This window comes from Miscanthus floridulus, unplaced genomic scaffold (assembly GCF_019320115.1).
Source record: "Miscanthus floridulus cultivar M001 unplaced genomic scaffold, ASM1932011v1 os_1181_1_2, whole genome shotgun sequence".
NCBI lineage: Eukaryota > Viridiplantae > Streptophyta > Magnoliopsida > Poales > Poaceae > Miscanthus > Miscanthus floridulus.
The window spans coordinates 37119-65055 of record NW_027097568.1 but is presented as its reverse complement, the minus strand read 5'-3'; the positions used below and the strand labels follow the sequence as shown (position 1 = coordinate 65055).

Here is a 27937-nt window from a genome sequence, read left to right as displayed (position 1 = left end):
TGGACGTGTCTTGTGCATGCTCTCTTACTCCTGGGTCAGGAACATGTGGCTCAAAACCTCCACCTTTCCAGACTTGTAATTCTCACGGCAGTCAAATAGCCGCATGGCACTGCGAGTCCCGACCCCAACTCCTGTTTGTCATCGCCCGCATGGCACTGGCCACCGCCATGATCTCTTCTCCACAGCTCCGGTACTGCCCCTCCTCGAGGTAGGCGTCGTCGGCAGTGGACGCAACAGCCCCGCCGCGGCTACCGTGGCCGCTCTCGGCGACGCCGCGGTCGGAGGAGGAGAACATCGTCATCGTCGGCGCAGGCGTCGCGGGGCTAGCCACGGCGGTCGCCCTGCGCCGGATGGGCGTGGGCGCCGCCGTGCTGGAGCAGGGCGACGCCCTGCGCGCGGGCGGCACGTCCCTGACGCTGTTCAATAACGGGTGGCGCGTGCTGGACGCCATCGGCGTCGCCGACGAGCTCCGGTCCAAGTACCTCCGCATCCAGGGGTGCGTTCCTCTTCCCTCTTGTTGCGTTCAAGTTCAACCTCAACTCAAGCTGCCGTCGTTGCTCCGTTGCGTTCATGGATCGTTGTGTGTTCTGAGCTGCACTGTGAGGTTCCAGCTGACCGCAGGATGAGGATGCGATCGCCGGCGGCGGGGCGGGCGGGACCTGCGCGAGTTCTCCTTCGAGGAAGAAACTCCCGGGTACTGCAGTTTCCATCCCCTGATGAACATCGTGAATGAATGCATGGCTTCAAGTATGTAGTAACCGGGAAGCTGCTGCTTCGATTGCTTGGCACATTTGGCAGACAGGAGGTGCGCGCGGTGGAGAGAAGAGTGCTTCTCGAGACGCTTGCTTCTAAGCTGCCACCAAGCGCCATATCGTTCTCATCGAAGCTGAAATCGATTTCAGAGCAAGGGCGTGCAGGCACCCTGCTCGAACTGGAAGACGGGAGGCAAATTCTTTCCAAGGTGAGTGAGAGAACTAACAATTCTCGTGCAGTTTTGAATTTCGATTCACCAAACCGAACAACGGAACAAGCTTGGTTTGATGTTTTTTACATACGAATGAAAAAAACTGCCTCTGCATGTCTGCAGATTGTGATCGGCTGCGACGGAGTGAACTCGCCCATTGCGAGGTGGATGGGCTTCTCGGAGCCCCGGTACGTCGGGCACATGGCGTTCCGGGGCCTCGCGGAGTACGCCGACGGCCAGCCGTTCGAGCCCAAGGTGAACTACATCTACGGCCGAGGCGTCCGTGCCGGTTTTGTCCCCGTCTCCCCAACCAAAGTCTACTGGTTCATCTGCTTCAACAGGACAGATCCAGGTACTGTATATCTCCTATCTCCTAGGAGAACCCCACTAGCAGATTTTCTCAGCAATTTCATGAAGCCACCGTCCATCGAGCTATTAAGTCAAGCAATGTGTTCCCGTGCGTCCCTTCACATCGCATAGAAAACGCAGACCAAGCTATCGCAGGAAGCCATTATGTCGGGCCCTTGCACTTCACCTTCTGCACCTTCCTTGCGCTTCACCGGCAACCTATAAAATGAAAAGAAAACGCAATCTAGATCAGCCCTCAATTCTTCCTGGCTCCCCGACTGCATCGCTCCGACGTCGAGTTGCTCGGCCATTTGGATCTCTTCCTGGATCTCCGGCTGCACCGCTTACGATTTTTGAGCTGCTCGGCCACGAGGACCGCGGCCATCCCCGAGAGGCCGAGACGGAGCCTGCGGCAGGGCCCTCGGGGAGGCCGAGGAGACTGCGCGGGGAGCAGAAGCCGCGACCAGGGCGGATGCAGCCAGGGCCAGCGCACGGGAGATCAAGGCCACGTATCGCCGTCTGGTGCTCGCCGTCCATCGTCGGACGCCGCCCCCACCACCGGCCTCCTTCCGACGAGGTCTTCATCTGCGCCCATGGCTTGCTCGAGCTTGACGCTCTCCGACCCTAACAAGCGCGCGGCCACGACTGCCTCCTCCTCTCCGCCGCCGCGAGGGTGAAGGCTCTTCGCCGAGATGTTGGTAAGTGGAATGGATTGGTGCGGCAGTAATCGGCGGAGAAGCGGCGGATACGGTGCAGGAGATAAGGGGACGAGTGGATAAAAAGACATCCGCGCATGGTCATGACCGGCAGTCGACTTCTTTTTCTTTAAGGGTACGGTGGCATTTTTTTAGGGAGCGGATGGATTGTGAGCCCTTAGAATGGGAATAACTTATTCTATAGCCACTTTGATTTACGATAATATTTATACTAATTTATGATAACATGAATATGCATTTACGATACTCGTGTTACTACAACTCACGGTAATATTTACGACAATGTTACAGTAAATCACTTAGTAAGGAATTACTGTAATCTCGTAAATTAGCATGGTAATTATCGTAACTCAAAGTGACCACAGAATAAGTTATTCTATAGCCCGCTGTAAAACAGTGTGTGTGTTGTATATATATATATATATATATATATATATATATATATATATATATATATATATATATATATATATATATATATATGATACTTGTGCAGTTTATTTTACTTTTAATACGAGTATCGGCTCCATATGATCTCTGCAAACTATCATGTTTCTACTCAGAAGTATACATTAGTCTGACGCACGCGTATACGTGAGCTCCAATGCTTATGATAGCCAGAGTATTGTCGAGTTTCATAATACTATTTTTTTACCTGTCCTTATTTTTGAACTAAATGGTGATAATTTTCTACACTGTTTTTTAAAAAGTAGACCTGTAAGATAATTGTTACTTTTTATCATATTCACGCTATATCCATTTTATATCCAAACTTATATTTAACTCTTACATCTAACGGCAACACTCTGGTGTTGTTAGATGGTACTATCAATTCTTCATGCATAATTTTTCCCATGTATCATACAACACAGTTCCCGGAGCAACACGCGGGTATCTAGTTTATTCAGACAACAAATGCCAGGGTTGCTGGTTTGTCCCAGGAAAACGGCATCACTCGCTGACATTAATGGCGCGGATGGTTCTGGTGTTGTTGGCAGGGCCTAAGATCACCAACCCCGCGGCGCTCAAGAGCGAGGCGCTGGAGCTCGTCCGCGGCTGGCCATCGGACCCTCCTGGCGGTGATGCGCAGCACGCCCGAGGGCGCCGTGGTGAGGACGCCGCTGGTGGACCGGTGGCTGTGGCCCGGGCTGGCCCCGGCCGCGTCGAGGGGCGGCCGGGTGGTGCTGGCCGGCGACGCGTGGCACCCCATGACGCCCAACCTCGGCCAGGGCGCCTGCTGCGCGCTCGAGGACCGCCGTCGTCCTGGCTCGCCGCCTCGCCGACGCCGGCGGTGCCGGCGCGGACGGAGACCAGGCCCAGGCTGCCATGCGCGCGTACGAGGCGGAGCGGGTGGGCGCGCGTGTTCCCGCTCACGGGCGCGCGCGGGGGCTGGTGGGCGCGCTCGTGCAGTGGGAGAACGCGGCGGTGTGCGCGGCCCGCGACGGCGTGGTCATCCCGAGGCTCGTCAGGCTGGGTCCGTTACTCGAGCACACCAATTTCGAGTGCGACCTGCTCGAGCCGGCGCCGCAGTCGACATGAGACAGACGTGCACACCAGCTTTCTCCTGTACATCATTGCCCGACTCTGCTGATTCACACTAGTAATTAGTAGTATATTAACCTCAGATTGGCATGTGCTCCCTCCGTTCCAAGATGTGTCTACAGATATCTGAATTATCTATACGTTTGATCCTTTTCTTACCTTGATTGAGATAATAATGTAGGCCTTCAGCTATCTGAATTCCAGTCGAACTGTGAATGACAGTGGATCTGCAAAGTCGACCTAGATAGCATCAGGAGCGATTCAGAGTCTGGCACGCAGCATCCTTGAGCTCTCTCACTGTGAAGGAAAGTTCTTACAAAATATGAAAGCACAGCGAACATGTACCCCTTCGCTCTGTCCTTGATTCTGTGCAGACATGAGAACAAGGCAAGCATTACAATATATATAGGCAAATTTTGCAATAGCGCATCAAACATACGTGGTATTGGCAATTTCACACCGCATGCACTGAAATATATGCCATGTATCATTATGAAGGTGTGGATCTTTGCTGCAGCAAACCAGCAAAGAGCTTCCGTTTATTTATTTATTTTTGGAAACTAAGAGCTTCCGTTGGTGAGAAAACCGTTCATCAGTCATCACTGAGAAACCGCTCGCTCGGAAAATGGATCGGAGTTGCTAGCGCCCGGATCAGACGCTTAGCGTCGGACAGTGCAAATTTCCGTTGAAACGTTAATATGTGAATAAAAAAAATCCCGTGCCTCACCGTGCTTATCTGTACGCCCGCCCCGATGCCTTACTCGCCCCATCCACGCACCCCGCCACCATCTCCATCCGTTCGCCCTGCCCCAGCAGGTGCACCCCCGCCTCATCGTGTCCCCGACCGCCGGCCACCGGCTCGCCGCTTCCCATTCCCCGGCGCCCCCTGACTCTCCGAACAGCATGAAACACATGCAACATGAAACACTTGAATGCAACATACATCTGAAATAGATGAAACATCTACAACATATGTGTGAAAACATATGCAACATCCATATAAAACACTTGCAACTTGTAGCATGAAAACACTTGCTACAATAGAAGACTGAAACAGATGAAACATTTAGGAAATACTGTTGCAACATATGTGTAAAAACATATGTAACATCCAGATCAAATCAATTGCAACATACGTCTGGAAAACATATGAAACATTTTGAACAAGCGCTTGCAACATGCCTCTAAAACACTTGCAACATATGCAACATGTGCAACATCCCCCGATCTACTTTTGCAACATCCATATGAAACAATTGCAACATCCATCTGAAACACTTAGAAACATACATATGCAACATAGGGGATGGGAAGGCTAGGTCGGTCGATTTCGGTCGTCGGGGTCGGAGACGGCGGCGAGCGGCTGCGCACTAGCACCACCGCCACCAGCGCCACTAGTATCGGGCTTGGCTCAGCGGCAACGGTGGGCGATGGGGGCGAGGAGTGCCATGGCCGCCAGGTGGGGGGAGCTTGGTCACCGGTGTGAGAGAGGGAGTCGCCGGGGGTGGGGAGGACGCGCACGCCGGAGTGGGGGAGAGAAGCCCACTCCCCTGCAACACCGCCTCGCCACCTCCATAGATCTCACTCGTGCTACATGGATCTCGCCAGGGTTGAGGAGAGCGCCACCGGATCTGTGGCATTGGGTTGATTTTGTTTTTTTTATTTATTTAGGCATGCGGCGCGTGCGGCACTGAGGTAAAGTTATGGTGCACGTCACGCCACCCATCCGGAGGGGAGTCACTGGCATCAGACGTCCTGTTTGTAGCATTACCGAAAACCGATATGTGCAATAGCAGGAGCTCGCACTACACATGATCCCTATGCGTGATTATTTAGAGAGTTATTTGAGTAAAAATCACTTTCTATACATTTGTACCCTTAGTTCTTTATCTTGTGCAGACTCTATAGAGCCAAACAGATGAGTAACCTCATATGATAACTCGTAACATAATGAACGTTGATATGCAAAGACACCTTGTTTAGGTCCAAGGTATCTTGTGCGCATTCTAACGAGAAATCGGGGATCAATAAAAGAGGCTATTAGAAAGGGGGGGGGGGGTTCATCAAAATTTCTATTTCTATAAACTAAATTATTATGAAAGGAATATTCTAGCACAATGGCCAAACAGATGGCAACCTCAGACAGACAACTCGGAACATGATGGACGTTGACCTGCAAAGACACTATGTTCAGGTCCAGGGTATTGGTGTTGCAAAACTGAAGACTGAATATTGTAATACGGTCGAGGCGTTACGATTTGCGAGCTTCCGTTCATGATGTGGATCCAGATAGAAACCCAATTCAGCTGATAGTTTTTATGGCTGATAAACAAACTGCAGTAGAGAAAAATGTTGTATCATGTCCTTTTGCCACCCGTGTCATGTCTTAGAGCAATACATAAAGCAGGGGAAAAAAAGTTACTTTTTGAAAAGTTAAGTTTTTTTTATATCACACCGCCGTGGCGTCATTGCAATGACACATCCCTCACATTGTACTTGTACATCACCCCAGCGCAATGGGGAAGATCCGAAGATTCAACTATTTACATCGAATGCTATACCGGGATCTGGCAGTTTTGCCTTGCGGCAATACATCTGCAACAACGCTCCACCTCTCCGTTTGCATCTGTACCATCTGTTGTTCAACCGAAGAAACCTGAACAACATCTCCGAGTTGTATTGTATACACCTCCGAATTCGTATCGCGAACTCGTGCCCCTGTCATGTACACGCGCTGCGGTCATGTGCTGCCCCTCAGCCTCTCCAGTCTCTCCAGGTAAGACCTGAGCCAGGCAAACTCGTGCCTCATCTTCTCCATGTGCGCCTCCACTGCCTGCATCTCCTCGCTTAGTAAGCTGAGGCGCTTCTGCACCCACTCCATGCTTTCTTTGCTGTACCCTAAACTGCCCGTGATCCCATGAGGAGCCATTTGGACCTGGGGGGATCTAGTTAGCAGAACTATGATGGTCACCTGCAACAGAAGTATGTGTCAGAATGGTTGGTAGTCAGAGGATGATTCACTGATCATTTTCATCATTTCATGCCATTGGTTATGTTCAGATATTTTTCAGTTGAGGTTTATTCAGCATAACAAACTGCATAAAATCCAAAAAACTTGCCTGCATTAGGATAATGATAGCCACCAGTGCCACTGCTAGTACTGGACCAAGTTGGCTTGATCTCATGTATGACGTTAGTGAACCCCACAATTCTTGTGAAGTGGACGCGATGGAAGAATCTCTCCCTGTTCTCTGCTGGTGATCTTGAATAGGAGGAATGAGGCTTCTCGCACCAGATTCATCCTGTGAGGAACTCACCACTGGAACTTGTACTTCCACGGTATTTTCCTCGTTTGTTGTAGCCCCTGGTTGAACACCAGAATTAGTTGTGCTCGAGGTGCCTGTAAGAATGGATGGAAAAAATAGCTATTTAATTGCTTCATAACTTAGTGTTTGCAGTGAAAGGGGATGCGGTTCATATAGAGAAAAGTTGGAACTGCAGCAACTCTTTGACTGAACCGTGAAGTACAAATTACCTTTTGATCGATCATATTCCTGCTTCAAAAGATCATGACCCTAAAAACATGAAATGAGAAAAGATTATATACACCTCCAAATGGACAGTAGCACTGAGAAATATTTTCAAGTATGAGAATAGACGTACAAGCTTAATCCAGAGACTGAAAACTTCACGGCATTCATCTTTTGTTGACTGCTCTATTTTTCCTGTGATTTAGAGATTTAAAGAATATAAGCAGTGATGCCATACGTTCTAAATAAATGGTACTATATATGATTTGTGTGTTGGAATAAACTAATTGCACAAACATACAGACACCATGATAATAAATGATGAGAATAGTACTTTCTTTAAGCCTGGCAAGGGGCTCAGACAAGGTGACCCCCTGTCACCCCTTCTATTTAATTTAGTTGCTGATGTGTTTTCTAGAATGCTTATGAAAGCAGCTAGGGCAAATCTTATTTCGGGCCTGTTACCTCAGGTTGAATCTGGGGGTATTATCAGTCTACAGTATGCCGACGATACCTTACTTTTTTTTTAGGATGACCTCACTAAAGCTGCAAATCTGAAATGGATGCTGGTATGCTATGAACAGTTATCTGGTATGAAGATAAATTATGATAAGAGTGATCTTTTAGTAGTTGGGATGGAGGAGTATAGAGCTAATGAATTTGCTAGAATTTTATGTTGTAAGAGAAGTAATTTCCCAATCAAGTATCTAGGGGTTCCCCTGCACTTTGCTAAGTTGAGAAGAGAAGACCTACAGCCCATAACTGATAAGATAGTGAAGAGGATTGCTGGCTGGCGGGGGAGGCTCCTGTCTTATGCAGGGAGACTGACCCTTCTTAAGACCTGTTTGGCCAGCATACCGATTTATCTCCTCTCCATTATTAAGTTTCCTAGATGGGCCATAGACATGATTAATTCCCATATGGGACACTTTCTGTGGAACAATACTGAAGACCACCACAAATACCATCTAGCTAGTTGGCAGTTGGTGTCCCAGAAAAAAGAAATGGGTGGCTTTGGCATCCCTGATTTACGGAGTTTGAATTTAGCTCTTTTAAGTTCCTGGATCTTTAGATACCATTTGAATACCAATTCGATTTGGACTAGGATAGTTGATTATAAGTATAAGACAAAAAAACCCAATATATTTTGCTGTCCTGATGTTGGATCCTCACCTTTTTGGAAAGGTGTGATTTGGGCTATACAGGCTGTCCATATGGGTATCAGGTGGTTAGTCGGAAATGGGGAAAAAATTCGGTTTTGGGAAGACCAATGGTTTGGTAATACCAGTCTGGCGATCATCTATTGGCCATTGTATGTTATAAACGAACAGCAAGGTAAATCCATTCAGGAGGTCTGGGATGGTGAGGAGCTTAAGCTCTCTTTTAGAAGGAATGTGTCTGAAAGTCTTATGTCTCTTTGGGAAGAACTGAGAGCTATTGGAGAAAGTGTTGCCCTCACTAATGAGGAGGACCGGATCATATGGAGTTTTAACTCTAATGTGCGGTATTCTGTCCAGTCCTTGTATGCTGTGATTAACCATAGAGGAGTAGTTCCAGTCTTTGTGCAGGCTGTCTGGAAACTCAGTATACCACCAAGGGTGCAAATCTTCCTGTGGTTACTTTCTAAGAATAGATTGTTAACTAGAGATAACCTTGATAAACGTAGAGAAGTCAATGACCCCTCTTGTTTGTTTTGCTCTGAGAATGAGTCAATTGTGCATCTGTTTTTTGATTGCTGTGTAGCCACAAATGTTTGGCAGTATATATCTGATTTGCTAAATGTGAATATCGGGAAGGATTTTGAATCTGTAGCTGCCTTGTGGTTAGCCAATAAAAAACACTTGATCACTAACATTGTATCTTCTGCGGTTTTATGGGTGCTTTGGAAATTACGGAATCTATTGTGTTTTCAGGGAGTAAGTTGGAGTGGGCTAAAGAAGGTGCTGTCTATGACTGGAAGAATGCTGAGAGGGTGGCTACCCATGTTCAAGCCAGTTGTCTAGGAGAAAGTGGAGTTTATCATTCAACAAGTGGAACACGAAGCAAGCTTGGCGCCGCAGATCAGTTGGAGGCAGGATTCATTAGAGTTGGCACAATCAGATGCTCAGCCTTCGGAGGTCTTAAGCGATGTGATCTGGGATCAATGTAATAGGCCTAGTAGTTTCGGCTGTGGACCTGGTTAAACTCTAGTTTCGGCAGCTTGGCTGCTTTTGTTGGTTTTGGCGGCTTGGCTGCTCTGTGCGCGATGGTGCCTAACTCTGTACTGAATTGTTGTTCGCTTTACAGCTATAAAGCGGGGGAAACCTTTTTATTCAAAAAATACAGACGCCATGATAGCAAAATTCGAGCATGAAATCTGATCCACGATAAACAACATCTGCAAGAGTCTCTACATCAACTCCGTTCTATTCATAGTGATACAATCCCTAGAACTAAGCCCCTCAGTTTCACTGAAAATAGCACAGCAATCCAAAGAACCAACTTGGCCAAATCAAGTATATGACATATTGAACTGCAGGGGGGAGGGGCTCCACTTACTAATAATAACTGCTTGTGTCATTTGTACCCAGGTAACCATTACTTTGTATGTTTTTCCAACTATGCGACTAAAAAACAGTAAATACATAAATAAAAATGTGCACCATTGTTGTGGAAATATATAGAGCTGATATAAGTTGTAACCCTAGGGGTTTCCCTGGCAAATTATGTTTTGGTTTATCAACACATGAGCTGAAACTTAACATAAAAAGCATAGCTTGTAAGATTCAGGCACCAGGTTAAGTTGGACTAACTCAAATTAACAAACTTTCTCGCAGAAACTAGAGTTGGTAGGGGGTTAATTCTGAAGGCATGCAAAAAATGGGCCCTAAGAATATTGAGGACATTTTGAAAGTGCCGGAGGATCCAGAATACAAGGATGCAGGATAATTCCAAATATCGTTCTCGCTAGAGCATTCAGGATACAATGGATGTAAATTACCTCTAAATATCGTTTTCTTTGAGAAGGCTACATTAATATATATCCTGAGGTCACAACAGTTCTCATCTAGGCTATCCTGTTCGACATCCCAGATGCCCTGAAGGTAAAAATAAGATCAAACAAGAGTTAAGGGCTTAAAGCTAAGAGCAAATCAATGTTAATATGGCATATAACAACAGAAGTTGATACTTGACAGAAGCAAAATGAAAAATTATAAATACATTATTTTCCATTGTACACAAAAAGGAAATTCCAAGCTAGATAAAAATCAACATTATAAACAGCATTTGGATTACTCACCTCTACAGTGAAATGGTCCCCATATGGGGCATCACCTATTGACTGAGAGGTTTGAATCATTAGACGCCTACAAAGAAGTGAAAGAAGTTAATTGCAGGGAGCTGTAACATCAATTATTCTTCGGAAGGGAAACATTGATACAAGAAACAAGCATGCGGCAGATTGAACAGAACTAGCAACAGATTACTGCTCGGACTAAAATCCAAACATAAGAAATTAAGGCATGAGTTTTGTTCAGGTACAGAGCTAAGTTTGATAAAACCAAGTAACCAACAAAAAGGGCGTACCCAGTGCAGAGAGCTCCTGCTCTGTACGGGGTCTGGGGAAGGGTGTCAGTGGCAAGCCTTACCCTCGCCTGTGCAATGCGAGGAGACTGCGACTCGAACCCGGGACCTTCCGGTCACAGGCGGTAAGACTCTACCGCTTGCACCAGGTCCCCCCTTCAAGTAACCAACAAAAGAGGACACTAAATAATTGCTAGTTCTACAATCTCAATTTTTTATTCCATAATGACCAAAGGCTCAGTGAAGACACCACTTAACTGGAAGAAAATGGATCTTACACTAACCTGTTTTTGTAAAGACGAAGTTTCTGAACCTCTTGACAAGTCCCAAATTTTGCACCTAAAGACAATTCAGAGTAATCAAAGTGGACCATAAGAAAATATAAAGCAAGTCATAGCCCATGTCATATTCGATGCCAATTAATTTCTTCAGTCAACTGAAAGCTCTTGTCTTACCAAGATAAATTTTTATCGGATGCAAAAATGAGACATCCCTTACAAGTCCCCCTTGCTCATCTGTACGCCATTTCGAGCAACTAAATTCTGCAGGTCATCCACGTCAAAACTCAAAATACTTCTAAAGACCAAAAGATGTTCATGATTAAGGAAAGGATAGATTGGCATCAACCTTTGTCACCACATTTTTTGTGGAAATCATCCACATAGCCAAAAGCACCATCAGACAATAAGAAATTAAAGAGAACCTCCACAGGCACCTGTTTTTAGGATGTTAGTGTTGTAAACGTAATTGTCAATACTACTACAAAGAAATGGAATCATGCAAACCTGAAACTTTGACTCCGTGATCATAGTGTAAGATTCAGGTACTGTGAGAAAAGGCATGATGGACGTTTAGTAAAAACAAAAAATCATGTAACAAGTGGCTAGCAAACAATTAATGATATAAAAATAAATAGGAATAACGAATATGGCAACAAACCACTAGGAGGAGCATCATCAAGTGGTTCCAAATTGAATGGGTTTAGTGCGATGATGTTGTCTTCGAGTCCATTCTCCTCAGCTTTTGAAAACCTTTTGGAAATGTTGATGTTCGAATCACCACCATCAGCACTACTAGAGACAGCTGTACTATCGACAGACCTACAGTCCAATACGTTTGAATCATAAATAATTATAGAGAAAAGAAGTCAATTTCAAGATTTAAGACAAGCGTAAATCATTTTTGTCCATAAGCCAAAACCTGTCCGGTGGTGATGAATCTTCATCTTGTTTAGATTCCTTTGCTCCTTCCAATAAAACATAACCATTTTCTTCAGTGCTACTAGCTGACTTTGTCTCCTATATAGTGCCGTAAAAGATTCCATGTGAACAATAGTTTAGAAACAAACAGTAACTCCAAAGTGGCAGCTCCAGGTCAACAGATTGAAGTTACCAATGTGGTAATGATTCATAAAGAAACAAATCTGCTAACCTGACGTTCAAGGAGCAATCTTGCATCACTAACATGTTGTTCCCAGCCATCTACTATAATTTGATAGGCTTCATCACGTGACAAGAACGATCCAAAAAAGTGCTGAAAGTAACAGGACATTAGTGCAAGTGGTTTAATAATGTATACATACAAGAAACTTAGACAATGATAGCTCCCTCACCCTTCTAGTACCAGCAACAATTTCAATGGCATTAGAAAAAATGGCAGCTGTCTTTGCTTTACGAACATCAGTTACCTCTTGCAAAGGTATTGTTTTCTGGATAACAGGAACAATGTCAGGGAACTTCTCGAAGTCAACTAAACAAGCTACAACAGCTATATGGTGACGCTCTCCTTGGATCATTTATTAGTTATTACCTTTGTCTCATATCCAAATATGTTAGAGTAGAAGCATATATGGTGAAGAAATAAATACATATGCCCCTGCAAGATAACACAATTTAGTAACAAAGTCCATTAAGAATGCTCAGTTTAAATATTACATTTATTTCCTTAAAAGATAAAAAGATAAGTGTGCAACTTAATTCAAAAACAATTTTAAAGTTGTCAGATGACCCGGTAGATTTTTTAGACACAAGGCACTACTGGCTTAGCATTGATGAATACTTAATAATTTTACAAGGCCAAAATCTGTTCATTTATTTCACTAGAGGTTAACAGGAGATATATTTAGGGAGCACCGCAAATTTAATAGGAGCATGTACTCATATTTTCACCAAATATAATGGATGACAGATAAATGTATACTTTATTGTAATGTCATGGAGACGATCATGTAAGAACTACCTGAAGAAGGATATTTTCTTGGAGAGCGCAGTTAAAATCTTGCACGAGAACCTGGATGACACGAAAAGTTAAGTAAAATACAAACAACGAATTGCATTCTCAGTTTCTCACTTGCATAAATGAAGTGTACCAACCAAACAACATTTGTGGAAATCAGTGTTTTCCTTTATTCAAATGGACATGATAGTCCATAAATAAATGTTACCGAATGGCAAGTGCTCTCGAATCAAATGGTAAACTTGACATGTATGGTAACAGGCTATGTTAGATGGACAGTTGGACACTTTGGCTTAAGCGTTATTGCTCAAAATCCACCTATCAGACTACCTTTCAATCAACTATCAGCAAAATAATTAAGTATGATCACTCAAAATCCTCCTTTTTGTACAGTGGTTCAACCAACTGTCAACCAAATCAAAACGCGGAAGGAAACTCATGAAACTATAAACCGCTTAGGAGTGAAGTCAAACCAAGAATTATAACAAGGCTCCTCTGAACTCACTCATGATTCAAACCAAACTCTCAAAGCAAGATGCTGGCGTACTCCAGAGCAAAGGAGCAAGATGCTGGCATACTCCAGAGCAAAGGGTAAAGCAGCTAGTAATTAATTATGATAAGGTTTGTCCTAGAAAACGACTTTGTGATAAAAAAAAAGTCAAAGCCCCCCACGAAATCAAATCCCCTCAGCACCAGTACGAGCACTTGAGCATCCAAATTCCGCCAGAACGCAACGATCACGGCCCAAAGTCAAAAGCTAGATCGCACGGAGGGAGGAAGGAGCTAGGGATCACTCGGCACCAATCGGCCGCTCGTCCAATTACCTCGTCGGGCGGCAGCCGGAACAGAAGCCTGTACTCCTCGCTCCTGCTCGCGAGCAGCGGGCTCTGCACGATCAAACACCGCGCCACATCAGACACGCACCAGGGCAAAGGAGGAAAAAAGGAAACGAGGTGCGATTCCAGCGGTGATCGAATTCGCACGCAAGCGCGCTGCGCGCGGCACCCACCAAGGCGTCGGGGGCGGAGAACTGGTCCCCGGAGTGGGCGGAGGCCGGGGAGGAGGACACGGACGCGTCGACGGCGGGCGGCGCCGACGCGAGCCGCCGCGGCGGGGAGGCGGGCGAGGGCGCGGCGGTGGGGATGTCGGTGGGGCTCGCCCGGCTCGGGGAGGCGACCGTGGGCGAGGCCATGCCGGTGAACGCCGGCGAGACTGGGGTCCGGTGGGGCGCAGTCGCGCGGAGTCGGGGACCGGGAGGAGGGCGGGGTGTGAGGGTGGTGGGAAGATTGAGAGAGAAGGGTAGGTGAGTGAGGGCAAGGAGAGGAGGAGGGTTTACCTTTCCACGTACAGCTATCAGCCTGCTCGGTTGGCTGGTTGACATCGTTGTTTGTTCGTTTATACGAGAGAAAAGTACTGTTGGTCGGTTTATTAAAACAGTGTCTATATGAGGGGGCTGGCCAGCCCAGTCAGCCAGCCAGCCCTAGTCGAACACGCCCTATGTACTTGTACTTCACTTCTCCCTGCTCGGTCCGCTGCCTCCACTCACTCTCTCCCACACTCACTCGGTCCGCTCCTCCACACTCGATCTCTCTTGCGCTGCTCCTCTGCCCGCTTTGCTGCCGGCTCTCTGGTCCATCCCCGGGACGGGGACACCGCGCGTTGTCCGCTCGTGCTCCCTTCCTTCCTCCGTCCCTCGCCCTCCGCGATCTCTATGCACCCCCCCCCCCATCTCCCTACGACCCGGCTCCTGCACCCCAATCGAAGACGAGGACGACAGCGACGGCTCAGGCGAGGTAGCTCGCGGAGGGATATGGATCTGAGACCTGCTCCTCTTCCTCTCGATCTGGATCTGAGCCCTCCTCCTCCTCCTCCTCTGGATCTAAGAGATGCGGCGGTGGCTAGGGTTCCGATGAGCTCTCGGGGTCTGATCTCGTCGTGTTACGCTGGGTTTTTTTATGTTGCAATGTGATTTTTTGGTTGTTGCAACAGATGTTTTTGTGATGTTGCAGTACTACTGCTTGAGATGTTGCAGTACATTTTTTCGAATGTTGCAGCATAATTTTTTGATGTTGCAGTAAACATTTTTTTATGTTGCAGTATATGTTTTTTCGATGTTGCAGTACATGTTTTTCAATGTTGCAGTACACATTTTTTTCGTTGTTGTAGTAGATATTTTTCATTGTTGCAGTGCATGTTTTTTAATGTTGCAGTAGATATTTTTTCGATGTTGCAGTCTATATTTTCTGTTTGTTGCAGTAGATTTTTTTTCGATGTTGCAGGGTATGTTTATCAATGTTGCACTACATCTTTTTTTCGATGTTACAGTTGGGGAAGGGGGTACGTTGGAGAAGGGGGGACAGGAGCGTGTTGGGGAGCGGAGCCGTCGTCGGGGGCCACGACGCGGTGGGGGTGCTCCTACGAGGGCGAGACAAACGGATGAGGATGGGGGATGAGGATGGCGATGGAGATGGAGACGAGGTGCAGACGTATTGGGCGTGCGCAGGGGCATCCCGATGGAAGCGGGCTCGGTTGCGGGCGATGGGGACGAGGTTGCTGGTTGTGGGCGGAGAGGCATCCAGGAGCAGCAGCGCGAGAGTCCGACGCTAGCGCCCGGATCGGACGTCCCGGCGCTAGCAGTTCCCATAATAAAGGCGAGGTGCATGACGGTGACGTGTTCCGGCTCCGGCGTTTGTGGCTCCACCTCCTCCTCCGCCTTCCTCTGATATGGTATGGGTTTGCTCGTTCCAGACTTTCCGAAGAAGAAAACGGGCAGAGGAGCAATATAAGACTAGTGTGTTCGGCCTTCTGTTGAATCGAATTATCTTCCGTTTATAATCATCCTACTTTCTCTCGTCATGAATATAACTTTATTATATACATTGACTTGGAAACTTTTGAGTAGAACGTCTTATAATTTGGAATGAAGTTCATTAATTATTGTCATGGCGAAATATCTTTTTGTGACTATATGATTTTTTAGATGACGATGGTCAAAGTATTAGGAAAGTTTGAGTCAGAACAAAGATATAGCAAAACTTATATTTGCAAGGGGAGAAGTAAAAGAAGCTATGATAAGCAAATATAAAGTTTTAATTAGAAGTACTATATATAACCATAATTGTGAGGGAAAAACAGCTTACAATCACATACTCCTTCCTAGGTCACTAAGCAAGGTGTCACAATAAAGAACGGTTCAGATAAGGTACAGTTTAGTCCAAATCCAAACATGAAACAACAGCCCTGGCTCGTCCTAGTTCGGCGGCATGGCGGCAGGGCGGCAGCCAGCACCATTAGACCCGGCCAAATCCGGCGATAAAAATACCAAAACCACTCACGAGTGCCGACGACACTCTAACACGTAAACGCTCCTCTCTCAAACGTCGCATCTCCGGGCGTTGCGTCGCGTCCATGCGCATATATCTAAGATTAAGAAAACACCGTCATCTACGATTAGCAATTAACAAGTTGGATCATAAACTAACACCATGATGATTGATTGAGAGGGGCCGGTTGATGGGACACCCACGCCGGCACGGCACGGCGAGTGCGAGACCGATAGAGCTTTTGCCTTGGGATCGGCGTCGGGGCAGGGGCAACCCGAAGCGTGCCGGTTTTGGCTAGGGATCGGCGATCCCCGCGGCGGGGCCACGGCGACGGCGACGCGGCACCGGTGGCGTCGGTGGCACGTCGGCGCGGCGCCCGCCTCCGCCTGTGCGCGCTCGATCGCGGCGTACGGGTACGGCGTGACGCGTACAGGGCCGCTCTGGCCCACTCATCCTGCCATGCAGGGCCGGGCCGCCAAAAGCGGGCCTCAAATCGAATGGGGGCCTCTGTTTTCGTGTCCTTGTCCGAGACCGAGATATCGACAGATCTGAGACACGAGCAAGGACGGAACAGCAGTGCTAGCGCCGCCCGAACGTCCACTCTGCTTAGGAAGGACCCGGGTGTGCCCCGGCCGCGGCGTCCTACGGACGCGCAGCCAGCGTCAAGAGAATGAAGAAAGGCCGCACAAGGAGAGGAAAAAGATGCAACATCTGATTTATATTTGAAACATTCTGATATAATACTTACAACATACGTATAAAGACAGATAAAACACTTGAAACATGCCTACGAAATACTTAAAAAACACACCTGAAAAACACTTAAAACCATTGCAAACATATACAACATCCAGATAAACACACTTGCAACATGTGTCTGGAAAAAACAGATGAAATATTAAGAACAGAAGCTTACAACATACGTATCATTGCAACATCTCGATCTACTTTTGCAACATTCATTTAAAACACTTGCAATATATCTATGAAACATCTGAAATGCTTGAAACATACGCTTGCAACATATGTTTTCACATTTCTTCTTCCAAACACGTAGAGCAGAGTGGGTAACAGCCAGTTTCGGCCAGCCGGTGGCCAAGGATGGTGGCACGGTCTAGGAGCTGCAAGCTACGCCTGCGCCTAGCCTGGCCCGGCCAGCGACGACCCTTCTCCTGGCCACCTAGCCACACACGACAGTCGCCTGCTGCGCGGCGGTCGTTGAGCGTGGTGGAGAGGGAGGAAGGCGATCGTCGGTGCTCGGATGTGGTGGAGATGGAGGATAGAGGCCGTCAGGTCAGACGAACGTGGTGGAGAACGTCGCTGTGAGGCAATCATAGTGGCCCGCTCTACGATGGTGCGGGCGATGCTTTAAGTGGAGAGCCACTTTTCTAAGTGGAGACATCAGCCAAACGAAAGAAACATGAAGACGAGTGCGGAGAAAAGTTGTTGGACCGTTCGGAGTATGGCGGCCCACGCCAACCTGAGCGTCCAATCGATCGGACGTCCGGGTGTAAGCATTCTTGAGGACGAAAATGTCCGAAACCATGGGGCTCGGTCAATCTGGTCTCGCAGATCATCGTGGAGTTAAAAAAAAAAGAGGTTTAGAGTGGACGGTAGAGTTTTTGAAACTTAAAAAAAAATATAGTTTTAGCAGTACCACAGCAAACACCTCGTGCCACCCTAAAACCGAAGTATTTTATAAAACCGTGGTATTTTTCTAGAGCATCTCCGATAGTATTTCTAAAACTTATTCTCTAAATCATTATTTAGAGAATTATTTAAATACAAATTATTTTCTGTATTTTTATACACTGACAACTTTTCTATATCCCGTTTGCACTCTAGAGATTTATCCTCGCTCTCAATCTTTGACCAGCGAGAAATATGGAATAGATGATGTCTATATTTAGATATCTCTACAGCTAAAAAGACCGGTAACGTTATATTCTACTCGGTGATACCAAAACTCGATCTCTCCTTACGTGTCAGCGTCGTGATAGAATTATCCTCTACTTAGATCTCACGTGTATGTGTCTACTCGTCTCCGATACGAAGACCGGATTCACATATCCACGTCTGACACGAAGTCTTCAAAGCTCAGGCGTCCGCAAGCAATCTAGTAAGGTCTCCTCTTTGGGAAACTATTTTTAGTTTTTCTATTATTTCCTGCAAAACCATTGTGGACAAAAATATGTGGTCCCAACCCATGCACGGGCATATATATCTGCCTGATTTAAGGGGTTATAATTGAAGAATATTTATTTTATCAAAATCTATATTTCTATAAATTAAAAAGGATTGTACTTATATCAAACAGGGCCTAATTGGGACAGGCGGGCAATATTCGTGTACGTACTCCGTAACGAAGCGCACTAGCCACAAGCAGGCCAAAACCCTCCCAACAAACTCGCGGAAAGCCGCACCGAGAACACCATTAAGGACGGGCGCGAGAGGGAAGGCCGAAAGCGAAACGCCCAAACCCCAGGAGGTCCTGTCGGATCCTCCAAACCCTAACCCTAGCGCCCCCGACTCGCCGCGGGGCGATGGCGATGGATGCGGAGCGGCGGCAGGCGGAGCTGATCGCGCAGTTCTCCGCTCAGGCGGCGGCGCTTTCCTCCGCGCCCCAGCTCGCCGCGCTGGTGCTCGAGGCCACCTCCCACCCGGCCCTCTTCGCCTTCTCCGAGCTCCTCACCCTCCCCGCCCTCTCCAAGGTACGCACCCCGCCCTTCGGCGGGCGCCCTAGTTTGTTACCCCGGGGCCTGCTGCCGGACTAGGGTTAGGGTATAGTTATCCGTTTGCTTTCGCGTCGATTAGGTGGTGTGCGGCTCGATCTGACGCGGGTTTGTTTGTTTGTTTGTTTGTTGGCGCAGCTCGCTGGCACGCAGTACGCGTCGTCACTGGACTTGCTCCGGCTCTTCGCCTATGGCACCTTGAAGGACTACAAGAGTAAGACCGTGGCCTGCGCCTTTACAATTCTTACATTGTTTTGCCCTTTGCGGCTTTGCGTTCGTTGCTGTGCGTCTCGGTGTATGCCCGTTGGTTCTGTGGGCTTTTCCGAGGTATGCTGTTTGGTCTGTTTGTTTGGAGTAACTCCCAGCAACTCTATCTGTGGCTTAAAATAAAAGCTGGACCATGGGGATTCTGTTCTAAAGATTATCGAGTATGAACTCGGAAATTTTACTCTGAAAGAAGGCCACTGGGTGGGTGAGATCTAATGTTGAGATCACACATTGCAGAGAATGTTGCTGATGGCCCAAATTTAAAATTTTATTTCTGGAACTCTGGTCAACAAACTGAGAACACATCACATATCACATTGTCATGCTAGAGATCAGACGATGAGCTATTGAGATGAATTCACCTTTTTACCAACTACTATGAATGTGCATTTAACTGTTCATAAATAAGGTTATGAACTTATTTCTGCTTGTGGACTTATATCCTACCGTGCACTGCACTTGTAATTTCTGAAATTTTCCGCTTGTTTGATCTACCATTGCTGTCAGCGTGTATTTAGTGGTTAATGTCCAAGTTTGGCTTACTTATTGGTACTGCACTACTGCTGTATAGCAAGATATGCACATTGTTCTGTTCGCTAATGTATCTTCGTGCAAGTGTAGGTAATTCTGGATCCCTTCCAGCATTGTTGCCTGACCAGGTTCGGAAGCTAAAGCAACTCAGTGTGCTAACTCTGGCAGAGTCAACTAAGGTGCAAATTCTGATGAAACCTATCATCTAATATTTGTAGCAATCATCTATATCATGCTAATGACACAAAGGCGGGGTGGATCTATATTGACATTAGTGGGTGCTGGCGCACCCACACAAAATTGAAAAAACAGTGATTATGGCTAATTTTTCACCATATCTGTACCCTCACAGTAAAATTCTATGCACCCACAAGGCACCCCCCGCCCCCCCCCCCCCTCAAATTTGCTCTAGCTCCGCCAAGCTATGCTTATTTGTTGCCATCACTTGCAGGCATGTAAATGGTAGCTACCCATCTTGCATGCTTGTTGTATAGGTTTCTTAATCCTCCTCTTTGTTCTTCTAATGGTAAATATTTCTGTGTAGTAACCTAGTAGGAACTATCTTTGAAGGGGAAAGTGTTATTTTCTTTGGTCAATTAGTTAACCAACGGCTGATAATCTTACCTTATTATGCGTGCCAAATCTATGAAATACATGGACCTATATTATGCTTAGCTTAACATTGGGAGAAACATTCTTGTAGCAATATCTTTTACCTTCTACTCCACAACAGCAACAACAACAACAAAGCCTTTAAGTCCCAAACAAGTTGGGGTAGGCTAGAGTTGAAACCCAGCAGAAGCAATCAAGGTTCAGGCACGTGAATAGCTGTTTTCCAAGCACTCCTATCTAAGGCTAAGTCTTTGGGTATATTCCATCCTTTCAAGTCTCCTTTTATTGCCAATACCCAAGTCAACTTCGGTCTTCCTCTGCCTCTCTTCACGTTACATATTGGCTTAGGATTCCACTATGCACCGGTGCCTCTGGTGGTCTCCGTTGGACATGTCCAAACCATCTCAACCGGTGTTGGACAAGCTTTTCTTCAATTGGTGCTACCCCTAATCTATCACGTATATCATCGTTTTGAACTCGATCCCTTCTTGTATGACCGCAAATCCAACGCAACATACGCATTTCCGCGACACTTCTGTTGAACATGTCGTCTTTTCGTAGGCTAACATTCTGCACCATACAACATAGCAGGTCTAATCGCCGTCCTATAAAACTTGCCTTTCAGCTTCTGTGGTACCCTTTTGTCACATAGGACACCAGATGCTTGGCGCCACTTCATCCAACCTGCTTTGATTCTATGGCTAACATCTTCATCAATATCCCCGTCTCTCTGTAGCATTGATCCTAAATATCGAAAGGTATCCTTCCTAGGCACTACTTGACCTTCCAAACTAATATCTTCCTCCTCCCGAGTAGTAGTGCTGAAGTCACATCTCATATACTCAGTTTTAGTTCATAACTCCAGTTTCTGATTCACTCCTGTCCGGCTTTCATCAACTAGCACTACATCGTCCGCGAAAAGCATACACCAAGGGATGTCCCCTTGTATGTCCCTTGTGACCTCATCCATCACTAAGGCAAACAGATAAGGGCTCAAAGCTGACCCTTGATGTAGAATTAGCCTTAGATAGGAGTGCTATATTTTTTTACCTTCTACTCCATGCTATATTTTTACCTTGCACTCCATGCTATATTTTTTCCTGTAGAATTCTAATGTACCCCCTTTTTCACTAAAATTCTTTCTTCAGATACTACCGTATGATCAGCTCATGCAAGAGTTGGACGTTTCCAACGTAAGAGAACTTGAAGATTTCCTAATCAATGAGTGCATGTACTCGGTGAGTTGTTACATCCTCTTTCGATTTATGCACTTAATCTTTGTATAAACCATCCCTGTGAGACTTGTAAATGTGTCATTTGAAAATTTATCATTTACCGCTACTGGTAGTATTTTTATTATTTCTAGTGGTTTTACTGTGGTTTCTAATACTTAGTGTTGCCTAAAGTATTTTTGGCATCATATACATAATATTCTTCATGTTTATGTAGGGTATCGTTAGAGGCAAACTGGATCAGCTGAGAAGGTGCTTTGAGGTAAGATGCTTGCAGCCTGTATCTGTAGCATCATTTTCTATATGTCTAATGATAAGTTTTTTTATTAAAAAAATTTGTCTTCATTCATTTTAGGTACAATTTGCAGCTGGAAGAGATCTTACACCTGATCAGCTAACCAACATGATAGAGACCTTGTCTGACTGGTGTGTATGCTTATTTAAGAAATCTTTCTACATCTAGTAAATGCACATGCTTGTTTAGTACAACTTTTCTACTCCCAAAAAAATGTGAATGCTTGTTTTCGTAATTGCCATTTAATTTTATGTCTCATATACAACGTTATGATGTCACATTGTGGTTTGTTTGCCATGGAATGGACAACCTGTTTTTCTGTTATGTTTATTCTTCTATTGATTGTTTGCGCTACTCTTCTTGGTGTCTTACAAGGTAGTGACCTATATTAGTTTTATGAGATAATTTGTTTTGGTAGGATGATCATGATCATAGTCACAACTCACAAAGTTCCCGGGTCGAGGAACGTACGCTACTTGTGAGAGGTTTTTACACTGCAGGTTCGAAAATGACCCCGCGTACCCGGGTCGGGGGTCGATGCCTTCGACCTGTTTTATGTGACTGATCATGATGTGATGAAATAGTGTGCACCATATTGTTCCCTAAAAGCCATGGCCTGTTTGAGTAACACTCTACATTAAGGTATAATTGCTTTGTGTTTCTTAAGGTTTTTCCTTCAAACTGGATAGACTTTCATTGTTCCTTCTGTTGTTATGGTATTATTATTGTTAAACTGGAAATAGATAATATCAACTTATTTCGGCATCCTTTGCTGATGATTTAGTTCTGTAGCAATCTATCCATATGTTATGGTTACTCAAATTTTTTTTGCTCTGAGGTGAAACTCAAAGAAAACAAAGTACATTTTTACAAGTTCTGATGAAAATGTAGCATCGCTCAGGTTGGGAACATCAGATAGCCTGTTGCATCAAATTCAGGAGAAAATCAAGTGGGCTGATACAATGAGTGAGGTGAACAAGAAGCACCAGAAAGAATTTGAGGACAGAGTGGAAGAGGCCAAAAAATCAATCAAGGTGAGCTGGATTAAACTGAAGCATTTGTTATTCATCACTTTTTCTTGTTATTAGTAAGATTGAAGAAAAAAGGAATAATTTGCATCTTCTTGTGATGAGTTATGCTCTGTTATCCTCATTTTCCTACTGCTACCAGACGACTGCCTTCTGTTTAGATATATTATTATTATTATTATTTTGAGTGTTCATATAATGGCAACTACTGTATTAAATAGTGTTGCCGAACCATGTTTCTTACTTGATGGCAGAAGTTGAACAATTTAAGCAGGCAGACATCGACTTACGGGGGCATGACGACTTTCTCTCTGAATCTGGAGGAATAATGGATTTTGAAGAGGACCGCGTCCGACCAAAAAGGTAATAAAATATAGGGCACTCTAGGTTGTGTGGTTATGTATTATCCTGCTAATTTTTAGCTTTTGTGCATCTGTTTGGAGATATTGTTGACTACTTGTACAGAAGTATAGTGTTTTTAGCTAGCATTATAAACCTATTAAAAGTTAGCTACTCCCTCCATTCCAAATTGTAATTTCTTCTGGCTTTTCTAGATACACAACTTTTTACTATGTATCTAGACATAATCTATATCTAAGTGCATATCAAAAGCTATGTACCTAGAAAAGCCAGAACGGCTTACAATTAGGAACAGAGGGAGTAGTTTTTAGCTAGCATTTGTAGCTTCAAGTATATGTTTTGTCCAAATGTACTTTGTACATGAGCTACCCTGAGTCACCGTTTTATTAACCCTCCTGTTCGTCCTTTTACAGAATTGTGTTCTATTGTGAAAACTATAGTGCTGTATTAATTTGATAGACTGATATTGCATGCAGGAGGCGACAACCACCGGCGTAGTTTCAATTAAGCTCTTACCAAATCTCTCCCAGAATGGGAACTGCTGATACCTTGATTGAGACATTTTGATGCCAGAGTCTAGGAAACTTTGTACATCTGTCATGTGATGCCTCCACTGTAGCGAGTCTGTTATTTTGCCTTCTGGTCAAACTGCTCGTTTGTGTTTTTGGTAGGGATGTACAAGGTCAAACCTTAACGTTATGTTGCATTTATTTGGTAGTAAATGGCGCATGGCAGAAATAGCGCTGTTATGATTATGGCACTGGGTTATTCTCAAGTTTCATTTCGTTCTGTCGTGTTTGTGATGGTTTGTGTGGTGAGGTGCTCGCAGGGTCGTGGCTATGGGCACAGCAGGTGCCCTATTGGCGATTGATGTGACGTTAATCTTCACCGTTTTTATTTTTCAGATGATAGAGATCCGAGCCATTTTTCGGTGAAGCGTGGCTCTTGCTGAAAAATCTGCCAACCTGATTCATGTTCTCTCGATTGTTTTTGTTTCTGACAGAGGTCCGCTCCATTTTTTTTTTCTGAAATTTTATACCGGCCAACCGGATTCATGTTCTCTGGATTGTGTCCGGTATTCAACAATAACGTGCCAGCTAAACATACGCTAAACTAATGGATACATACTCTCCAAACTCTCATGAATAGTTCATCCCCTGCGGTAGGTAAGGCAAATAGCCTCGCGCGTTGAGTATAGTAAAATGCCTAACCGGCTGTAGATGATTTGACTGATACAACTATAGTGATTTTGCCTATACCATTAAAATATATAGTTTTTGTATAAAAGTAACCAGATTTCAGAATAGACAAAGGAGACTTACCAACATAAAAAGACTTCTCGAAGGGCAGCATTCTTGCCAAACCCTGACCTGATGCGTCCTGTCCATTACCCAAAAAGGAAGACTTTTAAAAGGGCAGGTATGTTCCAAATTATTCCCCGCTTTCTGCAGCGTGTTCAACCGCTCCAGGTATCATGAACTTGGGTTTGAGCGGTGAACAGTCCATTCAGCATAACATTTGTGGTTAGAAAGGGCTATGTTTTGTTATCACGGGGTGCAAAGCTAATGAAAATTCGATCCAAGGTTGAAAACATTCACACAGATGTCATCACGCTGAACTGAAAGTTCAGGGAAAAACAGGAGCTAAATGGCAGGAAAGAGACTGTTTACAGTGTAGTTTACTGAACGGTAACAAAAGGACAAGGCTATATCTATGTTACAGGAAAAAACAGGAGCTAAATGGCAGGAAAGACTGTTTACAGTGTAGTTTACTTAACGATAAAAAAAGGACAAGGCTATCTCTATGTTACATGATTGATTCGAGGCTGGCTGACTTGCTGTTTTAGAGGTTAGCGTAGCTGCTCACGTATACAAACTGCCATCATGTACTCTGCAAAAGGGAACCAACTTTTGGTGAATCAAAATTGTACTAACATGAGAAGAAAAGGCAAATCTGAATTCTGAGACGAAATGTTGGTATGTACTTGTTGAAAAAAGAAATAAGGTTATGTACTTGTTCAAAAAAGAAATTAGGACCAGGTCACATAGCAATACGGAGGGAGCACTACAGCAATACGATTTGCATCAGAAACAGCAGCAGTGAAAAAATCTGGAAGCGGAGGCAGCAATAGATCCAATAAGGGGCCTTGTTTGGATGTAGTCGGATTCGCATCAATTCACATAGGTTGGGGTGGATTGAAGTGGAACTTGAACTAAATTCCACTCCAATCCACCCCAACACATCCCCCAACACATGTGGATTGAGGTGAATCCGATAACATCCAAATAAGGCTTAAGGTGGATATTCACATGCAGAGTGTTATGCTTAGATAGAAATAGTGAAAAACGTTCAACTCCCTCTCCAACTATAGGCTATCGCAATAACATGATTGAACTTCCGCGCCTGCAAAGAGAGGAATACACGCTGTCTATCTCAATTCAAGAAAATACCATCTTGTAACCTTCTGTGCAGAGTGCCAAAAAAAAATTCAAATGACTTGCAAAGTGTTATTCAGTTGAATACAGTGAGAATGTGGACGAAAAACAAGTATGGCTCACGCTATATACACTGTACAGCATGCTAGGAAATAAGTGTTGTCATGCCTAGGAAATAAGAAGTCTGGTCGAAAATGTAAGTGTAATGAGCTGTGTGACAAAGAACACACCAATGGTTGACATCTCACAAGATTGCATATCTGAACAGAACAAAGTTGTGTTCTTTTTTCGAAAGATCCGTTACCGGCTTTCATTGATAAGGAACAAAGTTGTGTTCGATACATAGTTCCAGAGATGTGTTCTCACTTTGTGTTATTTGTTCCCCGTGTGGTCAGCGATCATTCTCTCCTTGGAATTAATGCGTAACTGAACGCTTCCAACCTGGTTCATTTGGCTTTCATAGTACTTTTTCCTCTTCAAGCACTGCATTGCTGCTTGTTTGTTTCCCGACTTTGTAAACTCCTTGGCCCGTTCCATCTCTTGAGAAATCTTCTTTTGCAAGACCGCCTCTTTCGCCTTGAAGACATCGCGAGCCTGCAGAGCCAGCACATACTGTCAGTGATCAATTCAGCAGCGAGAAATGAAATACATCAATCAGATCAGATCACACTCCTTTAATTTAATTCAGTAATTTTTGAGTCTTTGGTTAGTTCAGAAGCGCAGCAAAATGAAGAAATGAAATAGCCTTGAGTGCAAGACCACGCAGTGCAGGATGCAATTTGTGCTAGTTAGAGAATGTAGAAGGGTAGGAAACAACATTGCAGAAGAAAACAAAATGTTTGTAATGTTTCTCCTCAACACGGAGGTACCAAAACTTGCATCTCAAACTCATTGATCCAGGTAACAGCAGGAAACCCCACCCCACATTGATCCACCAGCAGTTTATTTGACAAAAGAACAGATCAGCAAAGAAGACACATTTCTCCTCTTATTATATCGTCGAAGTCCATCCAGGAATTGTAGGAAAGCGAAGGGGAGCACACTGGCGCACCCAGTCCCAGAAATGAGAACTTCCCCAATCTTCTCTATCTCACAGTTTCCGCACGCCTTCATTCTTCTTGGTACAGGAAATTAGCTCCATCCTTTACCCCAAGACTCTCAAATGGCAAAAGTGGGGGAAAGGCCTCCTTTTCCTGTTGTGTGGTTCATTCGAAATCGACGGGGAGAAACAGATTTTGGGGGGTGAAAGGCCGACCTGCTTGAGCTGGTCGGAGGCAGAGCTCTCGTCGCGGCAGCCGCGCAGGATCCAGGCGAACATGGCCGCGGCGGCGGGTCCACACCACTTGCAGCGTTGGCGGCAGCGGCAACTGACAGGAGGAGAAGAGCGCCGCAGAGGCAGAGCAACGGCAACGGCCGGAGAGGAGAGAAAAGGGGGGTAAAAATGGAAAGCCGAGACGCCGTGGAGACAAGTCTAGACGGCGGCCTTTGGGCTTCGGTAGCCATCGGAGTGGGCCGCGACTTTTTTGCGTGGGGCTCTATCTGGCCTTTTAGCGTTCTTTTATTAGCGAACCTACGGTTTCCTACAAAAAAAAAAAAAGCGTTGTTGCTAAAAAAAAGGCGAACCTATGGTAACCGTTCATCCAGCTAACCCACAGTAAATTACTCATACATCCACAGCAGGGTGACGGGTGTGATTGGATTCCAATTTCCAACTTGGCTCGCGCATGCATCAAAATTCGAGAAACGCACCAACTGAACAAATGTACTTTGTTTATACCGTATATATAAACACGTAGCAGCAAGACGAGTGTAGATCGGAGTGGCTAGCTGCATACATACCTGCCTCAGCTGAGACGCGGCGGAGGCTAGCCCGGCGGCCGAGGAGGAGGAGGACGCAGACGGCTGCAGGCGATCTGCGCGCGGCACGATGACGGTGGTCTTGGCGGCGACGACGGAATCCGCCGTGAAGCCGCAGAGCCAGTGCGAGAACCAGGGGGACGACGGCCTCGAGCACGCGGCGGAGGTGGCAACCATTGGTGCTATACACGTTGGCTACAAGCTAGCAAGGCACGTACGTACGTATGCACAGATGACAGATCCCGCCGCTTTACAAGGTTTGTTTGGTTTCCTGGCTTTAGATGGAGCCCGTCTAGAATTGGAGACATGTTGGGTTTGGCTTGGTTCCATCAAGCCAACATGGACTTAGTTTGGTTGGACTGTTTT

At 45.5% G+C, this 27937-nt stretch overlaps 3 protein-coding genes and 1 pseudogene across 6 annotated transcripts; 2 read left to right on the top strand and 2 right to left on the bottom strand.

Moving 5' to 3' along the window:
* The first annotated feature begins 149 nt into the window (after positions 1 to 149).
* On the top strand, positions 150 to 3773 carry LOC136533760 (monooxygenase 3-like; annotated as a pseudogene).
* A 2141-nt stretch (positions 3774 to 5914) lies between these two features.
* On the bottom strand, positions 5915 to 14213 carry LOC136533759 (protein VASCULAR ASSOCIATED DEATH 1, chloroplastic-like). Its single transcript, XM_066526304.1, has 18 exons — positions 13909 to 14213; positions 13724 to 13786; positions 12903 to 12953; positions 12474 to 12539; positions 12277 to 12372; positions 12096 to 12197; positions 11865 to 11962; positions 11604 to 11764; positions 11450 to 11490; positions 11292 to 11379; positions 11120 to 11206; positions 10949 to 11003; positions 10381 to 10447; positions 10081 to 10177; positions 7234 to 7295; positions 7106 to 7145; positions 6690 to 6970; positions 5915 to 6541 (listed from the first exon to the last, which is right to left on the bottom strand). The coding sequence occupies exons 1-18, from the start codon at positions 14089 to 14091 to the stop codon at positions 6311 to 6313; spliced, it is 1869 nt and encodes a 622-aa protein (XP_066382401.1). The 5' UTR covers positions 14092 to 14213; the 3' UTR covers positions 5915 to 6310.
* A 4393-nt stretch (positions 14214 to 18606) lies between these two features.
* LOC136533758 (COP9 signalosome complex subunit 7-like) lies at positions 18607 to 24034 on the top strand. 4 transcript variants are annotated; one of them, XM_066526300.1, is made up of 9 exons: positions 18607 to 18933; positions 19093 to 19168; positions 19843 to 19931; positions 21513 to 21602; positions 21814 to 21858; positions 21952 to 22022; positions 22793 to 22925; positions 23191 to 23282; positions 23756 to 24034. In XM_066526300.1, exons 1-9 carry the CDS (start codon positions 18766 to 18768, stop codon positions 23775 to 23777), a joined length of 786 nt encoding a protein of 261 aa, XP_066382397.1. In that variant the 5' UTR covers positions 18607 to 18765; the 3' UTR covers positions 23778 to 24034. The 4 variants fall into 4 exon arrangements, with proteins under 4 accessions (XP_066382397.1, XP_066382400.1, XP_066382399.1 ...); XM_066526303.1 differs by having other exon boundaries at positions 23177 to 23282; XM_066526302.1 differs by having other exon boundaries at positions 23174 to 23282.
* An 870-nt stretch (positions 24035 to 24904) lies between these two features.
* On the bottom strand, positions 24905 to 27139 carry LOC136533753 (vacuolar protein sorting-associated protein 32 homolog 1-like). Its single transcript, XM_066526292.1, has 3 exons — positions 26970 to 27139; positions 26081 to 26308; positions 24905 to 25169 (listed from the first exon to the last, which is right to left on the bottom strand). The coding sequence occupies exons 1-2, from the start codon at positions 27030 to 27032 to the stop codon at positions 26087 to 26089; spliced, it is 285 nt and encodes a 94-aa protein (XP_066382389.1). The 5' UTR covers positions 27033 to 27139; the 3' UTR covers positions 24905 to 25169; positions 26081 to 26086.
* Between the last annotated feature and the right edge of the window lie 798 nt (positions 27140 to 27937).

Excerpts from the sequence above, each read along its gene's own strand:
- LOC136533759 (XM_066526304.1), bottom strand. The coding sequence starts at position 14,091 with ATGGCCTCGCCCACGGTCGCCTCCCCGAGCCGGGCGAGCCCCACCGAC. Across the intron at positions 12,373-12,473 it reads TATTTGGATATGAGACAAAG|AAAACAATACCTTTGCAAGA; the intron begins GTAATAACTAAT and ends CCTGTTATCCAG. Across the intron at positions 10,178-10,380 it reads GGGACCATTTCACTGTAGAG|GGCATCTGGGATGTCGAACA; the intron begins GTGAGTAATCCA and ends TTTTACCTTCAG.
- LOC136533758 (XM_066526300.1), top strand. The coding sequence starts at position 18,766 with ATGGCGATGGATGCGGAGCGGCGGCAGGCGGAGCTGATCGCGCAGTTC. Across the intron at positions 19,169-19,842 it reads CACCTTGAAGGACTACAAGA|GTAATTCTGGATCCCTTCCA; the intron begins GTAAGACCGTGG and ends GTGCAAGTGTAG. Across the intron at positions 22,926-23,190 it reads AGGCCAAAAAATCAATCAAG|CAGGCAGACATCGACTTACG; the intron begins GTGAGCTGGATT and ends GAACAATTTAAG.
- LOC136533753 (XM_066526292.1), bottom strand. The coding sequence starts at position 27,032 with ATGTTCGCCTGGATCCTGCGCGGCTGCCGCGACGAGAGCTCTGCCTCC. Across the intron at positions 26,309-26,969 it reads CCTCCGACCAGCTCAAGCAG|GCTCGCGATGTCTTCAAGGC; the intron begins GTCGGCCTTTCA and ends CTGGCTCTGCAG.